The following is a 21,683-nucleotide window of genomic DNA, read 5'->3' on the forward strand; positions in this document are numbered from 1 at the left end:
GGTTAGGTGGGATATCTGAGACCTCAGACTTGTATTTTCTACCACTGCTTCTCTAAAGCCAGTAATTATTTTCAATTACTTATAAAGTATTTCTAAGACCTCTATTTTCCAGGCACCCTGAGGCTACCACTAAAAACTAGACATTGCCTCTGCAATCACAGAGCTTATGTTCAAGGAGGGAATATGAAAACAAGTAGAAAATTAGAGCAGATTGTAATTTAGCTAGTGAAACAAATATCACCAGGTATTACAGAACAGTGTTTCTCACTCTCTCTGAAGGACCAATTTAAAAAAAAAAAAAAATGCAATTCATTACAGTTACTTTTGTAAAAGAAAATAAAAATGTCACAGCAACTCTCAATTGTCACAGACTTATGCTGTGACAGACGGACAAACAGTTCATGGACCACGGATCTGCATTGGTGTAATATTGCTTTTAAGCACTTAGAAAGGTACCCTCAATCCAGGCTTGAGCAGTCCAGGAAGTGCTTCTAAGAGTGATCAGGTAGAGTGCTATGGGGAGAAGTGTTCCAGGTAGCACCAGCTGTATTTTGGCAAAGGACTTTTGGCTGAAAGGAGTGGTGAGAGATAAGACTGCAGAGAGAAGCAGGGGCCAGATCAGGTAGGTTGTTTAGATTTTATCCAAGAGCAATGAAGAGGATTAAACTAGAAAATCACAAAATCATATTTGTATTTTAGAAGGTCTTGGCTTTAGTGTGGAAGATGGATTGACAGAATCGAGACTTGAAGTAGGGAGACAAGTTAGGAGATAACCTTAGAATCTAAGTAAGAGATAATGGTGGCATGAAACAGGATAAATGCAGGAAGATAGGAAGTAGAAAACTGGTTTCCATTCTGAAGGACAATTGGCAATACTATATCATTCTTGGAGTGCAACTTGGGAGTTTTTATTGGAGTACCTATAATTTATAACACTTCATTCAAGCAAGGTTTTTGCTCATTTTTTCATGGTGTAGTAGACACTTCTTGCTTTTCTTTTTTTTTGCTGAGTATCCCTTTACTCATCTGCCCTGATTTCCTTTTGAGGAACTGCTTATCCTATTAGGGTACCGTCTTGTACCTTCTCTGGAATCTGAATCTTGAGCACACATTCTACCTCAGCTCCTAAGCAGATTGTTCCTGCTATAAACTAGACCATATTCTAGCCTCTAGAGCTGCTTTGGTTTCAGTCCAAATCTCCAGTTACCTTTGGATTCTGTGAGCTCTTGATAATCTTTCAATGAATTCCCTTCTGTTTGTTTGCCAGAATAGTGTTCTTACTTGCAACCAAAGAATTTATACTGATATATGTGGCATATCTAATGTTTATCAACATCTATCTGGAAGCTTCTCTTCAACAGGGCATATTAAATATGAGATTCTAAATAAATAACAAAATATTTAGGATAGTAAATAATAGTGTAAATATTTAACAAAAGCAAATTCTCTTTTAAAGAGCTGTAACTATTAAAAGTCAAAGTTATTGTGAAATTGTGAGGAGTACATTATAGAACATCCTATATGTTCTATAACAAAAGAAAGCTGAATGGTATAATAGTAAAGAGTAGGAGCTTGGAAGTGAGACAGCCTGGGTTCAGATCCTGGACCACGATCATTTTCTAACTGCATTTCCTGGGCAAATTACTAAATCTTGGAGCTTTAGCTTCCTCAGAAGGCTAATAATAGTACTTGCCTCACAGGATTATTTTGAAGGTTAAACTAATCAGTATATATAAAGTATTGAGAAGAGTACCTAACACAGTTAAGGCCCAATAAATATTAGCTTATGGCTATAATAGAAAACCTGTTTCTGAAACATGAATAAGGAAAATAAAACCAACAATACAAGATATTTTACTGAAATAATTATTAAACATAAAGTACTAAAGGTATAATTTAATTACTGCAATTTAGAAATTTTACAAATGAAATTATGTTACCAGTTGAGTACATGAGATAACTGAGATTCATAAATTTTATTAAGGAGTTTAATATGTGAATTTGAGAAACAAAGTATAATTCTACAATCATCAAAATGCTCAATTCTTCAAGGAATCTTCTCTGCAGTAAAGACTTGAGAAGCTTGTCTTCTAGCCTTGAAAAGAAAGAAAAAACTTTATTGTAAACTAGAAGTCAATTAATTATCAAATATGCTAATTCTCATTCTAATATTTAAAAAAATAAAACCTGAAATTTTAAAATCAACAATAAAAATTACTAAAGTTACAAATTCAAATTTATGATACTAGGAATGTAAATTTTTAAAGCCAAGCCATAAAGAAATTAAAGTCCAGAAAAAGATAAAACAGAATAAAATAAAAAGAAAATGTTATTTTTTAATGGAAAAATGAATCAAAAGTAAAAATGATGGCTCAAAGTCAGACACTGGGGAAAAACAGAAAAGGAAAGCTAGATAGAGACAAGGCCATAAACAACAAGAGGCAGATTCTTTGAGAAAATTAAAGAAAAACCCTCATTATGATCTTAAAGATGGCACTTGAAAAACTTTCAAATTTTTGAGCTATTTTTACTTACAAATCAAGGCATATTAAACAAAGCTAAATTAAAGTTAAACTGAGTTGAGAGTGCAAGGATTAAACAACAGAGAACTAAGAATGCAGTGATGTAATTCACAACCTATTAAAATGTGAGAACTGAAGAACATGGCGGCTACATACATTTTTATTACTTAGGTGAATTTCATTAGGAGACATTTTCTAAAATAAATCCATTAACTAAACAAGTGGTCTAACATTTAGAACAGTCTGGAATTAGTGGATGCTGAAAAAATATTTATGGCAGAAATGTCTGTGGCAAATTACAAGACACTTGGCTAAAATAAAAAATATATATATTTAAAAATAATTGCTCCCTTGAATAACAGCTGCATAGATTATTAAAATATCATAACTAATCTTAAATTTAAATCTGATGAATAAAAAATGCAGTTATAAATATCTACATCTTGGGATACTTTAAAATATCAAATTTGTTCTAAAATTCCTACAATTGAAAAGAAATGTCATTATCATCTAGAAGGAAAAACACACTTCAAAAATGAGATATAAATACTAAACAAAATGAATGTAAAATTAATATTTTGTCCTTATTTACAGTTTGTTCCAATCATATCAGCAGGTTAGTCTGTACTCCAATCTTTGCTGAATTCCTACAATGGATAAAGCACTGTTAAAAAGGTCAAAATAACTTTAAGTCACATATGGTGAAAAAAATAAACAAAAACAAAAGCCTGACGGCAGCCAGAAAAAATAATACAGTAATAAGGTATGTTAAATTTGTTATATTAGTTTTTTTTGTTTTTCAAAACGCAATACCATATTTTTTTAAACAATAAATATAAAATTGTTCCCCAAAAGCTTAGCAAACATTAAACTACGAAGCCGTGTATCCTCACAGAAGAGGCAACAGAGCACAGAGTTCTGTTTGCACACTGCCTGGAGTCCTGCGTAATTTTTGGACTATAACAACCTCTCTGTGCCTCATCATCTGTACCTGTAAAATGCCTACCTTACAATGTTTTTGTGCAGATTAAACTAATATACATAAATATACAAACTAATATACATAGAATCACACCTAGCACAAAGTAAGCAAGTGCTATTTCTACTATAATTACAATAACTATAGTTATTATTCCTTTTCCACCTGACAGCATTATGCATTATTCTCCAAGTTGATTCTTATCCTCGAAGCCACAGCTACTCTCCATGACTCAAAAAAATCAAACAGCAGCAATTACATAGCATGGGAAGCACACTTTCAGTCTTCTAACACCACCTATCTCTCAGTTTCAAAACTACAAAGATAATGGGTAACTAAAATGTTCAGCTAGACTCCATGATATTTAACCCCATTCATTCTCTCAAAAGTCCTCTCCACAATCTGTGAGCAAATGTCTTGGGATTTTAGTAATAGTTAAATTAACCTCTAACTTTATCTGGCCAAATTAATGTTCTTGTTGTTACAGTTGTTAGATACCATTGATTCTATTCCAACTCATAGTGACCCCATGTGACAGAGCAGAACTTCCCCCACTGGGTTTTCTTGGCTGTAATCTTTATGGAAGCAGATCACCAGGTCTTTCTCCCTCAGAGTCGCTGGGTGGGTTCAAACCACCAACCTTTTAGTTAGCAAAATAAATGCAATTTTGGTATTTAAATCATTGCAAAGAAACCTTTACTGTATCATAATTAAATTGAAGAATCTCTTAAACAATTGATACCTTTATATCCCAAGTTATGAGGCTGAAAAGATTACTCCAGCTCTATCTCATTTAAAAAGCGAAGATGTCACCCTGAGGACTAAGGTGCACCTGACTCAAGCCATGGTGTTTTCAATTGCCTCATATGCATGCGAAAGCTGACAATGTAAGGAAGACTGAAGAAGAACTGACACCTTTGAATTGTGGTGTTGGTTAAGAATATTGAATATACCATGGACTGCCAAAAGAACGAACAAATCTGTCTTGGAAGAAGTACAATCAGAATGCTTCTTGGAAGCAAGGATGGCAAGACTGAGTCTCACATACTTCGGACATGTTGTCAGGAGGGATCAGTCCCTGGAGGACATCATGCTTGGTAAAGTAGAGGGTCAGCAGAAAAGAGGAAGACACTCAATGAGATGGACTGACACAGTGGCTGCAACAATGGGCTCAAGTATAACAATTGTGAGGATGGTGCAAGACCGGGCAGTGTTTAGTTCAGTTGTGCATAGAGTCGCTATGAGTCGGAACTGACTCGACAGCACCTAACAATAACAACAATAGTTCCATCTCACATATCAAACAATTTTAGTCCTTTCCTCTAAGATCTTATTCTCTACATAACTGTTCGTCTCTATTCCTCTGTCTCTTTCCTCTTTAGAGAAACAAATCAAAGTGAAATATTCAAATACAGGTACTGTTTTTTTAAGATTCCAGGACCTGAGCATTTTCTAAACTTGCTATATACCATCACATAGCTTCAGTTCAGACCAAGTGGAGGGTTTTCAATTCTTAGAATTGTGTCTGTAATGTACCACTCAACACTTAATTGCACCCTGCTAACTCAGAACTACAGCCACTCCAGAAGTCCACCTTTCAGCCATAGATTAGACAGGCCCATTAAAAAAACAATAACCCACATGAGGAACATGCTTCTTAATTCAATCAAGTTTATGAGACCAAATGGGCAACATCTGCCCCAAAGCAAAGACCAGAAGGCAGGAAGGGACAGGAAAACTGGACAAACGGACATGGGGAACCCAGGGTAGAGAGGGAATGGGGGAGAGTGCTGACACAATGTGGGGATTATAACCGATATCAGAAAACAATCTATGCATAAATTTTTGAATAAGAAACTAATTTGTGCTGTAAACTTTGATGTAAAGCACAATAAAAAAATAACAACAAAGAAATAAGAGGCAACGCGAAAAGCAAAAACCAAACCCACTGCCATCAGATCAAGGTCGACTCATCTACTGAAGTTAAATTCTAGAACTAAGTATATCCAATATGCCCAAGTGCACAAAACAGCACCTCAGGAATCACAAGAGCCGCATTTTAATAAACAGGAATTAAGACCTATATGGTTAGTTCTCCCTGGATTAAGAGGTTTTTCTTACCATATATATTTTCATTACTTGTCACTCACCTGACATTAAAAATTAAATATTACAAAATTAAATATATTTGTGAGGCTCTAAGTAAATGAAAGTAATTAGGTGCCATTTGGAATTTAAAGATGCCCATTCCAGAAATTAAATGGCATAAACACAAAATGTATTTGCCAACTTAATGAAACAGAAGGAGACATTGGGAGATACAAAGGGATTACACTGATTTTGAAGCTTCTCATAATAAATATTTAGATACTTACAACTTTCTCCTCTGGAGAAAGAACACCCTCTACTGTCACTATCTGGTACTGCTTATGTTTTAAATTTCCCACAAATTTCCGAAGTTGCTTGAGGCTGTTAGCCTCGATGTCTTGCTTTAATAGTTTTTGCATTTCTCGAGAAGGACACCCAGGATCAAATATTAGTAAACATAATGTTCGGTTTTTTCTTTCTTCAATTCCAACAACTGTTCGACTATGACCTATCAAAAAATAACACCTATACATATATCATTTGAATCTACAATACAGCTATACATACACAGATATGTTACTATATATACACATATCCCCCCCATGTATAGTGTGTGTTTAGAATATAGTCAGCCCCTCTTACATATATGTAGCTGAGCTCTCTCACTCCTAAGACACAAGAGTTGTTTAGTTCTACTTCCTAAACTTCAGTTGTCTTTCCTTCAACTTTATTTTCCTAAAGCCTTCATGACAAAAAAATTCTACGTCTATTCTGCCATATATTCTACTTTTTCTTTCCCAATCCCTTACATCCCTTTTATTAAAATTATCTCAAATGCAAGGATTTGAAATTTATCTACCCTAGAACAAAAACTCTCCTGGTTCCAAAGGTAAACAAAAGTTACATATACTAGAATTTATTGGGGAGGGCTTGTATTCCTAAACAATTAAATTTCTCACATTTACATCTCCTTATACCTGTCAGTCCAAATTATCCACTCAACAAAATTATCAAGTGCCCCTAACAGGCACCGTTCTGGGCAGTTATGGATAAAACAATAAACAAAGCATAGAAACATGCCTGCTTTATGGAGCTTAGAGAATTCTAACAGGAAGAGACATTCTATAAACAAGGTAAATAAGTAAAGTATATTTTATGCCAGAGAAATAAAAATAAAGCAGAGGCAAGAGGTAGGAAATGCTAGCAGTGAGGGGGTATAATTTTAAACAAAGTGGTCAGGAAAGACCTCACTGAGGTGACATATGGGTAAAAACCTGAAGAAGATAAGGAATGAACAACGAGGGAAGAGTGAACCAAGTAAAAGAACCTGAAGATTCCAAGAGTATCATCCTTTGTTACCCAGATATCTATTGTAATGACAAAGTAGCTCTGGAAATTAGACTAATGTTACAATACCTCACCCTGTTCTATCCCCGTTATCAGAATCTTAATCTGTCCTAAAGCAAAAGCCAATTCATTCATCTTATAAACATTATTATCTGTGATTATACTAACCTTGATGCTGAAGATAGATAGGAGGCTTAGATGTACACACGACCTTTGGACTTCCTTCCCTCTCTGAAGAATAGTAGTTTAATATCCACTCAAATAAGCGAGGGTGTGTACCCAAAGGACCAGTCGACTTATGAAAATCAACAATATGACACCTATAAAAAATTGACGAATTAGATTACTTAGAGAATATTTTAAAAATAATTCCATCAAGGGTATTACCAAATAATACAAAAAAATTCTCAGTTATGGACTAATTTTATTTCCTAAGAAGAAAGAAATTAAATACAAGCTTTTATAATTAGCCTGGAAAACTATTTTTGTGGAGGAAATAAACTATTAGATAACTATTCATAAAAAGGTAGATGACAAACATATTCCAATATATAAAATCTCCATGAATAGTAAAGGAGAACTATACTTGACTTTTAAAAGTCATCTACATATGGATTACAGCTTTTATTCTAAAGTCTCTAAACCTGATGATAAGTTAGAAGCTGGCTTCTCATTTTAACACCTTGAAAGCCACTTACAGTTATCAAAAATATCCTGAAAATTTTTCCCATCAGCTAAGATTCCAATAACAAGCAAGAAAAGAATGCTTGTAAAGATCTTAGAAAAACGTGTGTTCACCGACACCTATACATCTATCTCCCAACTACAAGAAGATCATAGTGGTACTCTTCCCTCAAAAGGAAGCTGTCATAGTTATCTAGTGGTGCTATAACAGAAATACCACAAGTGGGTGGTTTTAACAAACAGAAACCTATTTTCTCACAGTTTAAGAGACAGAAGTCTGAATTGAGGGTGCCAGTTCTAGGGGAAGGCTTTCTCTTTCTGTTGGCTCTAGAGGAAGGTCCTTGTGTCTTTGAGCTTCCACTCCTGGACAATCTTCATGCAGCGTGGCATCTCTCTCCCTCAGTACTGCTAGTCTTGCTTGCTTGTTTAATCTTTTATATCTCAAAAGAGACTCATTCAAGACACACCCTATACTAATTCTATTCATTAACATAACAAAGATAACGCATTCCCAAATGGGGTTGTAACCACAGGCATTAAAAAAGAAAAAAAAAAAAAAAAACCCAGTGCCTTCGAGTCAATTCTGACTCAAAGCAAACTATACGACAGAATAGAACTGCCACATAGTTTTCAAGGAGCGCCTGGTGGATCTGAACTGTCAACTTTTTGGTTAGCAGCCATAGCGCTTAACCACTATACCACCAGGTTTTCCAACCACAGGCATAGAGGTTAGGATTTACAACACATATTTTGGGGAGATACAATTCAGTATATACCATTCCACCCTTTGGCCTCCAAAAATTCATGTCCTTGCCACATGTAAAACACATTCACCCCATCACATCATCCCAAAAGTCTTAAATCAACTCCGAGTCCAAATTCCATTCTGGGGCCAAATTACTCTTCATCTGTGAACCTGTGAAATCTAGAATAAAATTTATCTGCTTCCAAACTACAACAGTGGAACAGGCACAAGGTAGACATTTCCATTACAAATAGGAGAAACGAGAGAGAAAGAAGGGATAACATGTACCAAGCAAATCTAAAATCTAGCAGAACAAATGACTTTAGCTCTCAATGTTTGAAAATAATCCTCTGCGCTCTGAGACCATCTGGACAATGGTCCCGCCCTCCAGACTCTGGGTGTTGTCCAGCTGTCTAGATTCCGGATGGAGACCTCTCAGCCCTGGGCTTCAGCTCTGCCTTCCAGGCCCTCTGAGATGGCAAATCTATTCCATCGGCTTTGGGCAGTCCCATTCTCCTAGTCCATCTGAGTGGCAACCCCACCCCCTCATCCTGGCAGGTCCTGTTCTTCTGCCTATGGGTATGGCAGCCCTGCCCCCTCAGCTCTGGGCAGCGACTCCATCCCCCTGACACCCCTTAACAGCAGCCCCACGCTCCAGAACTGAGTTGGCAAAGATCCAACTCTTTGAAAGCTAGGAGGCTGTGGCCCCCACCCAGGAGGCCACGGCCTCATCCTTTGATACCAAGAGGGCCCTGCTTCCCATGCTTCTACCAACAGTTCTACTGATCTCTGAGCTGCTCCAGGGATGGTCCTTTTCTTTTCCTGGAGGACAACAGATACAGCTCCTTTAGCCTGTTTCCTGCCTGTAGAATTCCAAGAGGCAGACAGCGTTCTTTTGTTTTGTTCTTTCTCTTGTCCCCTTCAGTCTAAGCTGATGGGTTTTCTGCTGTGATAGCTGGTTAAACCCATCAGTCACAGGCTTAATCTCTTTAACAAAAGATTGTGTAGCCATATCCTTGGTGAACACTCTAGGATACATGTCCTTAGTTTGTACAAATTTTCCAAATCTTTAAGTTGTGTTTTCATTTTGCACAGTTCATTTTTAAGTCCATCTCTTTCCTCTTACATTTTACTATAAGCGGCAAGTAAAAACTACACGGCCCCTTTAAGACCTTGCTTAGAAATCTCATCAGCCAGAAATCCAAGTTTATTACTTAAAAGTTCTACCTTCCACCAAACATGTGAACATAACTGAGACAAGTTCTCTGCCACTGCATAAAAGGCATCACCCTTCCTCTGTTGTCTAATCCCAGGTTCATCGTTTTAAAGCCATGCCAGACACACATTTAACAGCCACATTTCTAGCAACCTTCTGTTGCTGGTGCCATATGTGTTCTCTAAGAGGACAGAGACTTTCTCTATCACTTTCCTCACTTCCTTCTGAGCCAGAATCATCTTTGACATCCATAATTCTACCAACACTCTCTCCAACGCAATCTAGGCTTTTATTATTAGTCACCTTAAAACTCTTCCAGCCTCCACCCATTACCCAGCTCTGAAACTGATTCCACATTTTTTAGGTATCTGTTATAGCAGCACCCCATTCCCAGTACCAAATTCTATCTTAGTTATCTAGTGCTGATATAACAGAAATACCACAAATGGGTGGCTTTACCAATAGAAATTTATTTTCTCACAGTTTAGAAGACTACAAATCTTAATTCAAGAGTGCCAGCTCTGGGGGAAGGCTATCTCTTTCTTGGCTGTGGACAAAGGTCCTTATCTCTTTGAGCTTCTGCTCCAGGCCAATCTTCACGTGGCTTGGCATCTCTCTCCCCACATCTCTGCTTCTCTTGCTTGCTTGTTAAATCTCTTTTATATCTCAAAAAAATTGACTCAAGACACACCCTACACTAATCCTGTTTCATTAACATAACAAAGACAACCCATTTCCATGGATTATAACCACAGCCTTCCTAATCCAGTGGTTAAGATTTACAACAAATACTTTGGGGGTACACAATTCAATCCATAATAGAAGTCAACCTTGAATAAATGGAAAAAAATTTTTAATCAGAAGCACTGTTCACACTTCTCAACAAGCATTTTGAAAAGATCAGGTAAAACCAAACGCAATGAATAGCTTCACTATCAGTTCAAGCTAGCACAGATACCATGTTCTCATCTCTCTTAACAATAAAATCTCCAAATATGCCCAAGTTGTAGTGGTTGTTAACTTTAGCCTCAGAAAATTTTATGTTGATAACTTATAACTGGAAGCCCTGGTGGCATAGTGGTTAAGTGCTACGGCTGCTAACCAAAGGGTGACAGTTCAAATCTACCAGGCACTCCTTGGAAACTCTATGGGGCAGCTCTACTCTGTCATATAGGGTCGCTATGAGTCAGAATCGACTCGACGGCACTGGGCTTGGTTTGGTTTTGGTTAACTTATAACTAATGGCTCAATTTTAAGTGCTCAAGTGAATTTCTGTATAAATTGTTTAGAAGTAGGAACAGTGCTTATGGGTTTGCACGTTTAGATTTAGAATTTGAATTGTACCTTACAGCAAAAGAATGATATTTAAATAACTAGAAAACAAATTCATGATACAATAAAAAAGCTTTTCTAAGGACGAAACTATTTAAGGCACCAAGAAAGAAGCTAAATATACCAGACATTTTAGAAGAAAATTTTCATTTCCTGAAAAATCACTTAAAAGTTCACAAACATGACATAGTTTATAACCTGAAGGTGTGATTAAACTGGTAAAAAGAAAAGCAAAAATGAATTTAGAAGGCAGTAAAATATCCCTTTAAATTTAAGTAATTCAAGAAAGTTATTATATATGCAACAGTGGTTTTTTCTATTTAAAATGTAAGAAATATTTTTACCTCCAAATCTAATCAATTAATGTGGTAAAACTGACATAAACACTGGTTACATTACTTAGAAACAAACATAAAAGGAAATATAAAGCCACAAAACTCAAGGCAAACTTCCCATTAAAAGTGAACACAAGCATCTACCTCTGTTTCCTCTTGAAAGCCCAACAACATAATCCAAAAGGAAAAAATAATTTAAACACCTAAGGAAAAAGGGAATTCAAACAAACAAGAAATGGCCACTCATTTTTAGAAACTGGAAAGCAAAAGAAGAAGAAACATAAAAGTGAACAAAAAGAAAACAGACAATTTGTCTCACAAAACCCCAGAGAAGCTGGAAGCTTAGAAGCACCAGATACTGAGAAGAACAGCGAAGGGGCTAAAATATGATATTAATTGACAAGTCTGAAAAGAAGGCAGATCACCCTCCAATTGCCCTTTCCACCAATACAGGAGCTCAAGGAAGGAGAGTAGAGAGCACTTTTCTGAATGCCCTTTGACAAAAGACATTTGTAGACTGATACCTGAGAGTTTCCCAACCAAATGGCAAGCTTCCAACTAAAACCCTTCAAATGAAATCTGCTAATCTACAAGCTCCACGCAGTCAAATAGCACTTACAGCACTTTCAATCAGCTTTTTAATGCCTCATTCCTTACTGAATGGACAACTAAGTATGTACAAGAGTTAGAAGAAACCTTTCAAAAGGGAAAAAGATAAAATAAGCAGACATGAAAACAAATTAACATGGAGAAAACAGAAAAATGCAGGGAACAGAAAGAAAATTTTGGGAAAAATTTTATTGCAACCATAACAAAACATGATGCTATGAAATTACCCCTTAAAAATTAAGAAATATGATTGCTAACATAAAACTTCTCAAGAGAAGCTGAGCTATAAAGTTGAGTAAACTTAGAAAGTAAAACAAAAAGTAAAGATAATAAATAAGAGGCATTAGCAATAAACTTAAAAGATCAAAATTCAGTGGCCAACAGGAGTTCCAGAAAGAAAAATAAAGAAAAAATAGAGGCATCCTAATTATCCACTAACAACAGTTCACCCACGAGCTCTTATTACGTGCCCATCACAGTTTTAAGTACTTCAGAAGTATTATCTCATTTAATAATCACTGCAACTCTATAAAGTAGCTACTATTAATATCTTCTTTTATCAACGGTGGAAGTAGGGCACAGACTGGTTAAGTAATACATCTATTAAGTAGAAGAGCTAGAAGCAAACACAGGCAGTCTGACTCTAAAGTCTCAGCTCTTAACCACTATACTAAGATCTTAAAACTCACAATACCAAATTCAAATAAAGAAAATGTCCAACAAAATAAATCAAAGTTCCACAACTCATGGTAAAATTTCATAATATCTGGGCGAAGAGAAGATCTGAAAAAACATCCAAAGAGAAAATAAATTGGTTATATCTAAAGGAATGAGAATCAGATGGCATCTTATCTTCTTAACAGCCATACTGATAGCTAAAAGTTGATGGAGTGACAACTTCATTTGATGTGAAAATAACTTTGAATTTAGCATCAGATGTCCATCCAAACTATCATTTAAGTAATAAGGACTAGCCATCCTTTCTTACGGAGCTAATGAACAAAGCACTCGAGTAAAAGGGGATAATCCAAAAGGAGGAAGACAAGGAGTTAAGGCTTCAACACAAGAAAACAGTGAGGAAATACTACATGATGATAGCTGTGCAAGAAACCAGAAGGCAAATAATCCAGATTAGAGCAAGGAGAACAGAGAACTCCGAGGAGGTCTCCAGGAGCAAGGAGAGCCTCAGATCAGGTGATAAGGAGACTGTTTGGAAAAACTTAAGATTATGATAAAAGCACATAGTACTAACTCAGAAAATTTGTAAAAGCTTTTCAGGAAAGGACATAAAATCAGCAATGAACAGTATTTACAGTCAGGATGATGGGAACTCTGACTTTAATACAAACGTAGATAAAACCTTAGTAGAAGGATGGAGAGTGGGCAGGTGGAAGATATAAAAAGAATGCAATACACAATGTTTAAAATTGATAAACCAGGATACAACTGTGAAAACATGCTATTTAAAAACAACGGAAGTAACTGTTGCTTCTCAGAAATAGGATTTGAGAGTAAAGAGGAGCATGAGACAGGGAGTGAGTTGCCGGTTTTCATTATAAGCCTTTCAGTGCTACTTAGTTTTAATTAACTATCTATATACACAGTTAAAATAAATCCTTATAAGAAAAAGTAGTCTCCCAGGGACGACAATCACATTAACTTTTGTTTTTAGGTACATACTTTACCCTGAGAGAGGTCAGGAGTGTATATATTTCGCATGCTCCAATCCAGGCCTTTGTTCCCTGTAACCTGTTATTGAGTTGAGAGGCTCCCTGCGGATCAAACCCTTCCTTCCACGCATCTTCAATCATAGACTGAATTTTAGGAATGCAAGGAATTGACATACCTAAAATTATACAAGCAAACATGTTACATGAGTTAGTAAGGTGTTCAATAATATCATCCAGCAGTATACCAGGTACTAAAAAAATAACCTACAACACAGTTTTTAAGACTGTTACCTCCGACATCATGTAGTATATCATTTTCTTCTCCTCCCAGCAGAATTCGGATTTCTAATGTAAATACCCACTATGTCATTAAAGCTATTAATTGTGCTTGCTATATACAAATTCGGAAACCCTGGTGCCATAGGGGTTAAGTGCTACGGCTGCTAACCAAAAGGTCGGCAGTTTGAATCTGCCAGGCTCTCCTTGGAAACTCTATGGGGCAGTTCTACTCTGTCCTATAGGGTTGCTATGAGTCGGAATCGACTCGACGGCAGTGGGTTTGGGTTATACACAAATTCATTCATATCATATGTACTTGATCAGATGACAAGTTTAGAGTACTGTATGTCACATACCTTTCAAGCAGTCATCATAAGCATCATTTTGTAAAAGTGATGAAAGTAGCATTTGGAAATTTCTGTAGCCACAACCCCAACCTTTGTCACCTAAAGAGGAATGAAAGTGATCCACCGCTGCAGAAAACCACACATGTCTCACATCTGTGGCAGCATTCTGATAATGTCTATGAAGTGCTTCAATAATTCCTAAAGTAGAAAAGAGATTTAGAAGATTTAGAATGATGTGTTACCACTTTTAAATGGCTGAGTCTTAAATTTCTAATATCAACTTCTCCCTCAAGTTCCACATCTAAATCCTATCAATTACATCTTCTTCTTTACCTTCTTACCGCTACAACCTTAGTTCATGTCCTTGCTTATTACTACTATCCAAGTTTCCTTACTCCAGCATATGGCTTATTACACTGAATTGAAATTGTTTGCATCTTTCATCTCTGCATCTGCAGGGGAAAGCACATATAACTGTTGAATGAATGTTCTTCTTGTCTCTCCACTTCATTATACATACTGTCAGAGAGCTCTCTTTCTCTGAAGCTTAGTTCTAAATTAAATTGCTCCCAATCAAAAAATTTCAATAGCTCCCTATTACCTAGGGAACAGTCTTAATCCATTGTCTATAAAGCCTACAGCAAGCTAACTTCAAACTTGCTTTATTTTACACCATTCTTCTTGTCATAATTTTGGCTGTGGCCTAACTTAACACATTAAACATGATTGTGTCCATCGAGTTTTAATTCAGTTCCAGTGGTATATGGAATAAATACTACTCAGATAAAAAACCACAATAAGTATTTATTTTAAGTATTGCTATAAATAAGGAACAGAATTACATCCCTACCTTATGTCTCTCTCTCATAAACACACACACAGAGAAATAAATTCCAGGAAGATTAAAAATAAAAAATATGAAGAGTAAACTCTAAACATTTAAAGAAGATATAAAGAAATAGATTTATAACTTCATAGATAACGAAACATCTTAAACACGACTCTGAGAACACAAATAAAAGATTGAGAAGTATGATTTAAATTTAAAAATTCTAAATAAAAACACCACATACAAAATTTAAAGGCAAACCAAGGACCTGAAGAAGATATTTACATCTCATATAACCAAGGAAGAATTAGTACACTGAATACTTAAAGAACTTCCACGAACCAATTTAAAAAAAAAAAAGATGGCAAACCACCCAATAGAGAAAAGGACAAAGGAAAGGAACAGATAATTCGTTGAAGAAACTCAAGAGTCATTAGAGAAATAGAATTTAAAATATGCCTCATCTCACATGCCATTCAGTTACAAAAATTAAAGAATGTCACCCTATAAAGTATATGTGAGAATACATTGGTGTGAATGTAGATGAGTACAGCCACTTTGGAAAAAAATTCAGCAATACAGTAATAAAGTCAAAAATGTACGTGGCCTTCAACCTAGCATTTCCAGTCCTGGATGCACTAGAGAAACTCTAAAGGAAACTGGTTCATAATTTGTAAGAGTGAAAAACTGGAAATGATCTAAATGACTGTCAACCTGAAAACAGATAAATGTTGTATAATTCACACAAGGAAGTACTATATAGCGGTCAAATGGAATGAAGCACAGCTATAAAAATCAACATATTTGAACAAAACCAATTATAGCTTACATGTAGTATAATCATTTAAACACACGTAAGATATTACATGTTGTTTATGGACACATACATATATATCTGGCAAGAATATTAAAATACGTATGGGACTGATAAGTACCAAATTCAGGATAATGGTTACCTTTGTGTGCGAGGAGGGATTAGGATCAGAAAGGGTATACAAGGGACTTCAAATACATGTGAAAGGTTTTGCAGAATTTTAAAGACTGTACAAAGAATGTAAACTATCTCCTTAATAGTTTTAACATTGACTGAATGCTGAAATAATATTTTGAATACACTGGGTTTCAAATATTAGAATTAATTTCACCTGTCCCTTTTTACTTTTACTAATATGGCTACCAGAAATCAGAAATCACATACAGCTCACTTTACATAGAGCACTGGTTTGCATGGTAAGCACTCAATAAAAACTTTTCTTAAAGGTTCATTTTTAAATGTCAAGTAAATTAATACAATGTAAAAGTGAATTATTTTTAAGTGCATTATTTGCTGTAAAACTAAGAGTTTCCAAGTTTCAAAATAACACAAAGTTACTTTTTAAATAAACGGGCTCACCTAAATCTATACAAACCATGGATTATGAAAATTAAGCAGAAGTCAAATAATTCTTATTATTATTTCAGAGGTATATGAAATACTGAAAGCATAATTTTGATATTTAAGTACTTACCAGAAGTTTTTGTTTTTCCATCATCAATACCAATAGCTAATGATTCCATCATATCAGCTTTTCTTCTATGAAATTCAGATGGATGCATCCTTCCCCTATTTACTTCTATTTCCATATTTCGTAGTTGCTGTTGTTTATATCCTCCAGAATTATCTAAACCATATTGTCTCTATCAAGCAGAAGAAAGAATGATTAATTTTTATGTCCCTGTACCTCAGTGAAGATGGAAACTTACTATAATTTTATTTACTTGGAAATGTATTTTGAAACATTCTGACATACAGATTTTTATACAACTTAAATATTTTTGTGAAAAATATGTCATAAAATAATCCCTGACTCAATAATGGCCCTTTCATATAAACAATCACTGTGACAAGAAACTTGTTTTTCTTGTAGTAGAGAAAATAGGGGATCTTGTCTTTCTACTACAGACATTATGAAGGCAGACATGTTCCAAATATACTACCAATTTTTTCAAGGAAACTTGTCGGTCTTTGTTCTTCTCAGGCTAGCCCACAAATGCCTACTAAATCCGTAATGTATTCAGTCAAACATTTTATATAACAAATGAACTGTGATTTTGTAAATTGGACTGAGAATCTCAAAGAATATGCATAAAACTTCTACGGAAAAGCTTTCTGAAAGCCAGTTCTAAACAACTAGCAAAGTTATGTAATAAAACCCCCTTAAACATTGGAAATTTTTGTACTGATGTTCATAACTACATAAGACAAAGGCTAAGGAAAAAATCACATTTCCTTCTTCCTCTGAATCCAGGCGAGTGACTATTTTCCACGTAAATGAATCACCAGTGAGAAAAATAGTCTAAATTAGATATTCCAAAGTGGACTCCAAGGAACAATAACAAAATGTGAGATGTCTAAGAAAAAAATACAGATCAAATAAGTTTGGGAATATTACAATATGTACAATGCACATTAGCACGTCAAAGGCTCTGAGAAGTACTGAAGTATCCAAACCTATCTGACCATAACCAAAACCAAACTAAGCCCATTACCACTGAGTTGATTCCAACCCACAGCAACCCTATAGGACAGAGTACAACTACCCTGTAGTGTTTCCAAGAAGCGGCTGGTAGATTCAAGCTGCCAACCTTTTGGTTAGCAGTTACATCACTTAACCACTGCACCACCAGGGCTCCTATGTGACCATAAATCCTATTTATTCACATACTACCTACGAGTCAGAATCAACTCGACGACAACAGGTTTAACAGGTTTTATCTACTAACTCAGTATGGATTACATCTCAACACAAAGAAAACAAAAATCTTCACAACTGAACCAATAAGCAACATTATGACAAACAGGGATAATACTGAAGTTGTCCAGGATTTCATTTTACTTTGATCCACAATCAATGCCCATGGAAGCAGCAATCAAGAAATCAAATAACGCATTGCACTGGGCCAATGTGCTGCAAAAGATTTCTTTAAAGTGTTGAAAAACAAAGATGTCAATTTGAGGACTAAGGTGCACCTGACCCAAGCCATGTTTTCATGCATGTGAAACCTGGACAATGAATAAGGGAGACCAAAGAAGAACTGATGCCTTTGAATTCTGGTGCTGGCAAAGAATACTGATTATGGAATGCCAGAAGAATGAAGAAGTCTGTCTTGGAAGAAGTACAGCCAGGGTGCTCCTTAGAAGCAAGGATGGCAAGGCTTTCTCTCAAGTACTTTGGACATGTTATCAGGAGGGACCAGTCCCTGGAGAAGGACATCACGCTTGGTAGAGAGTTAGCAATAAAGAGGAAGACCCTCAACGAGATGGACTGACACAGTGGCTGGAAGGATGGGCTCAAACACAGCAATGATTATGAGAATAGTGCAGGACGGGGAAGTGTTTCGTTCTGTTGTACACAGGGTTCCTATGAGTCAAAACCAATCTGATGGCACCTTATAACAACAATCCTACTCACACAGAAAAGAAGCATTAAAAAACTTTACGAGCATTCTTAGCACAGATAACACCATAGTCCATAGCAAATTAGGACTGAAAACGTAGAAAAGTCTGTTAAAAATTTAAATACATTAATAATGTAACAGACGCTGCCAATTTAGTTCAATAGATATCACCACTTAAGATAACTGAAATCTCAGATACCATCAAAAAGCATTTTCCATTAAAGAGTTCTTTCTAAATGCCTGAAATTGACATCTTCAAGATTCTGTAAGACTTAAATGGGATATGTTAATTCTAAGTATAGGTTTCTTGTTTAAGTATCTGTACAAACACTTAAGGTCTGAGTCTTGGTTTCCTCATTTGCCTCATCAACTTACGTGGGTTTAAGCTCAGGCTTTACCACTTAATAGCTGCCTGACCCTGAGCAATTTACTTAACCAGTTTTTGTCTCCATTTCTTCATCTGTAAAAAATGGGTTAAAATAACTTCTTTAACTTCCTACTTGGTTCCCCCTTCTATTCTTGGGGATATTCAATTCACAACTAATTTTCAGTGCACTTCTGAGGCTATGTACAGTGACTTACTCAGACCCTTACTCATTACCAGTGACTTACTCATTACCAGTTGTTGGAAGGATTTTAAGATGCTATAAATGAAGTGCTTACATCAGTATCTGATCAGACTTGAGTACTTGCAAGTGTTGGCTGTTAAGAATTATAGAATATATACGTAAAAGAAATTTTGAATGATAAGGACAAAAAAACAACAGACTGAAGTTTTGAAAGCATGTTTAAAAAACAAGAACTCTACCAAACAAAAATATTATAGTTGCTATTCAACTTTGTACCTGCAGCTTCTGAAATTCTTCCAATTCTTGTCTTGATTCTTCAGATCTCCTCTTTCTGTCTTCTTCCTGTTGAAGCTGGTGAGCCAATTCTAGATCCCTGGAACACTGGGCTCTATCCATATCTATTAGATATTTTTAATGTTTAGAATAAAGTAACTGCTGCAATCAAAGCTTACTTACCAATTAATACGTATTTTTAAAATAGAGTAAAGGCTATTATTTTGGCATTTATTCACAACTCTTATGTCATGAAACCACTAAGTACAAATTCAGCAAAACTTAGAACTACTTCTCTAAGGGAATAGCCTCCATTCAAATAACAACTAATATCCACTGAGTGTTTAAGCTGTGACAAGCGCTGTTCATTAATTATCTCATAAGGAAGCCAGGGCTTAGAGAGGTTAAGTAATATTCTTCATCAGTGCTCCTTAATACAATGAAGGCAGACTTTCATTTTAAAGAAATACTAAGAGGAGGGAAAAAGAAATAAAGAGCATAAAATATACATTTGTAAAGTACAGGTGTTAGATCATAACTTAATTATAGCCTGGCTCCAAACAAACAGTACTTTGTAACATCTTTCCCTGCTTCCTCTATCCAGAGTCCTGTAGATCCATTAGTCAGTGGCTTCTAGCTAACATCATGTCTTTTGACCTCCCAACTTGATGGTTTAATTATGTATTATGTATTTCTTTATTTTCAAATCCCTTAAGTCTCTGCTACGTCTTCCTACTTGGTCCCCCCTTCTATTCCTGGGAATATTCAATTCACACTAATTTTCAGTGCACTTCTGAGACTACGTACAGTGGCTTACTCAGACCATAACTTTCTCTCATTACCCACTACAGGCTTACAGAATAAGAAATGTACCATACAAGGTCTATTGTAAACAAGAGTAAGAACTATCAGACATTCAACTTCGAAAGGTTTATTCTCCCATAGTCTTCTCTAGTTATCTTGTCCAAAGAAAGATGTCACATTAGGTGGAGTAGTAGTTAGTAGGGAACTACCAGAATAGAGGACTGCTCTATCTTTGCTCCAGGAATTCTCATTGTGGGGTTAGGGTGAGTAAGCAGGTAACAGTGTACATGAAGATCATTGACACTGGAATAAACCAAACCAAACCCATTACTATCAAGTTGATTCTGACTCGTAGTGACCCTATGGGATGAGTAGAACTGCCCCCACAGAGTTTCCAAGGAGCACCTGGTGCATTCTAACTGTCGACCTTCTGGTTAGCAGCTGTAGCTCTTAACCATTACACCACCAGGGTTTCCGAAACTGGTAATAGGATCATTGATATTGGACACTAAAGAGCCCTGCATCAACAGGAGATAGCTATGTTCCTTAGGAAAATGAAACCACGTAGAAAGCAATCAGTTTCTTTTAGAGTCTACATTTTGCTTCAGAGGGATTAAGAAATTTATACATGATCTTTCTACTTTTAAGTGACCTTAATGAGTCCTTATTTAATGGCACTATTAAAAAGATTCACCACTTGTCTGATAGTTTGTTGGACCGTGGTCACTTGCAAGTTGCTGTGATGCCGGAAGCTAAGCCACTGGTATTTCAAGTACCAGCAGCGACACAAATGGTAGACAGGTTTCAGGGGAGCTTTTGGGCTAAGACAGGCTACGAAGAACCTGGCAGTCTAATTCCGAAAAAACTGGCCTGGAAAAACCTTATGAATAGCAATGGAATACTGTATGACATAATGCTTGAAGGTGAGCCCCTCAAGTTTGAAGGCACTCAAAATATAACTGGGAAACACTTGCCTCCTCAAATGGAGTAAAGATTTCAAAAGCTTTATTTGTTGATGTGGCATGACTAAAAATAAGAAGACACAGCTACAACCGTCCATTAACAAACAGAACATGGAATGTACGACATGTGAATCCAGTAAAATTGGAAGTTGTCAAAAATGAAATGGAATGCTTGGAGATAGATATCCTAGGCATGAGTAAGCTGAAATGGACTGTACTGGCCATTCTGAATCAGACAATCTTATGGTCTACTATGCCGGGAATGACAAATTGAAGAGGAATGGCATCATATTCATCATTAAAAAAAAATTTCAAGATCTATCCTGAAGTACAACTCTGAGTTACAGGATAATATCCATACACCCACAAAGAATACCAGTTAATACAACCATTATTCAAATTATAAACCAACTACTAATGCCAAAGAAATTGAAGATTTTTATCAACTTCTGCAATCTGAAATTGATCAAATATGTAATCAAGATGCATTGATAATTACACATGATTGGAATGTGAAAGTTGGAAACAAGAAAGATCAGTAGTTAGAAAATATAGCCTTGATGATAGAAAGGATGCTGGAGATCACATGATACAATTTTGCAAGACCAATAACTTATTCACTGCAAATACCTTTTTTCAACAACATAAATGGCAA

At 35.8% G+C, this 21,683-nt stretch overlaps 1 protein-coding gene across 6 annotated transcripts in view; it reads right to left on the minus strand.

Moving 5' to 3' along the window:
• Window positions 1-1,880: 1,880 nt before the first annotated feature.
• ZUP1 (zinc finger containing ubiquitin peptidase 1) overlaps window positions 1,881-21,683 on the minus strand; it is a 29,460-nt gene continuing 9,657 nt past the window's right edge. For 2 of the 6 annotated variants that reach the window (XM_023540817.2, XM_023540872.2), the window contains exons 4-10: window positions 19,266-19,387; window positions 16,491-16,659; window positions 14,163-14,351; window positions 13,538-13,703; window positions 7,105-7,256; window positions 5,877-6,097; window positions 1,882-2,095 (exon numbers count right to left, since the gene is read on the minus strand). In XM_023540817.2, the coding sequence (XP_023396585.2) occupies window positions 2,048-2,095; window positions 5,877-6,097; window positions 7,105-7,256; window positions 13,538-13,703; window positions 14,163-14,351; window positions 16,491-16,659; window positions 19,266-19,387 (1,067 nt within the window). In that variant the 3' untranslated portion in view covers window positions 1,882-2,047. Of the gene's footprint in view, window positions 2,096-5,876; window positions 6,098-7,104; window positions 7,257-13,537; window positions 13,704-14,162; window positions 14,352-16,490; window positions 16,660-19,265; window positions 19,388-21,683 lie in introns of all 6 variants that reach the window. The other 4 variants (XM_003404266.4, XM_010596961.3, XM_010597014.3 and 1 more) reach the window with 3 other exon arrangements.

This window comes from Loxodonta africana, chromosome 1 (genome assembly GCF_030014295.1).
Source record: "Loxodonta africana isolate mLoxAfr1 chromosome 1, mLoxAfr1.hap2, whole genome shotgun sequence".
NCBI classification, from domain to species: Eukaryota; Metazoa; Chordata; class Mammalia; order Proboscidea; family Elephantidae; genus Loxodonta; species Loxodonta africana.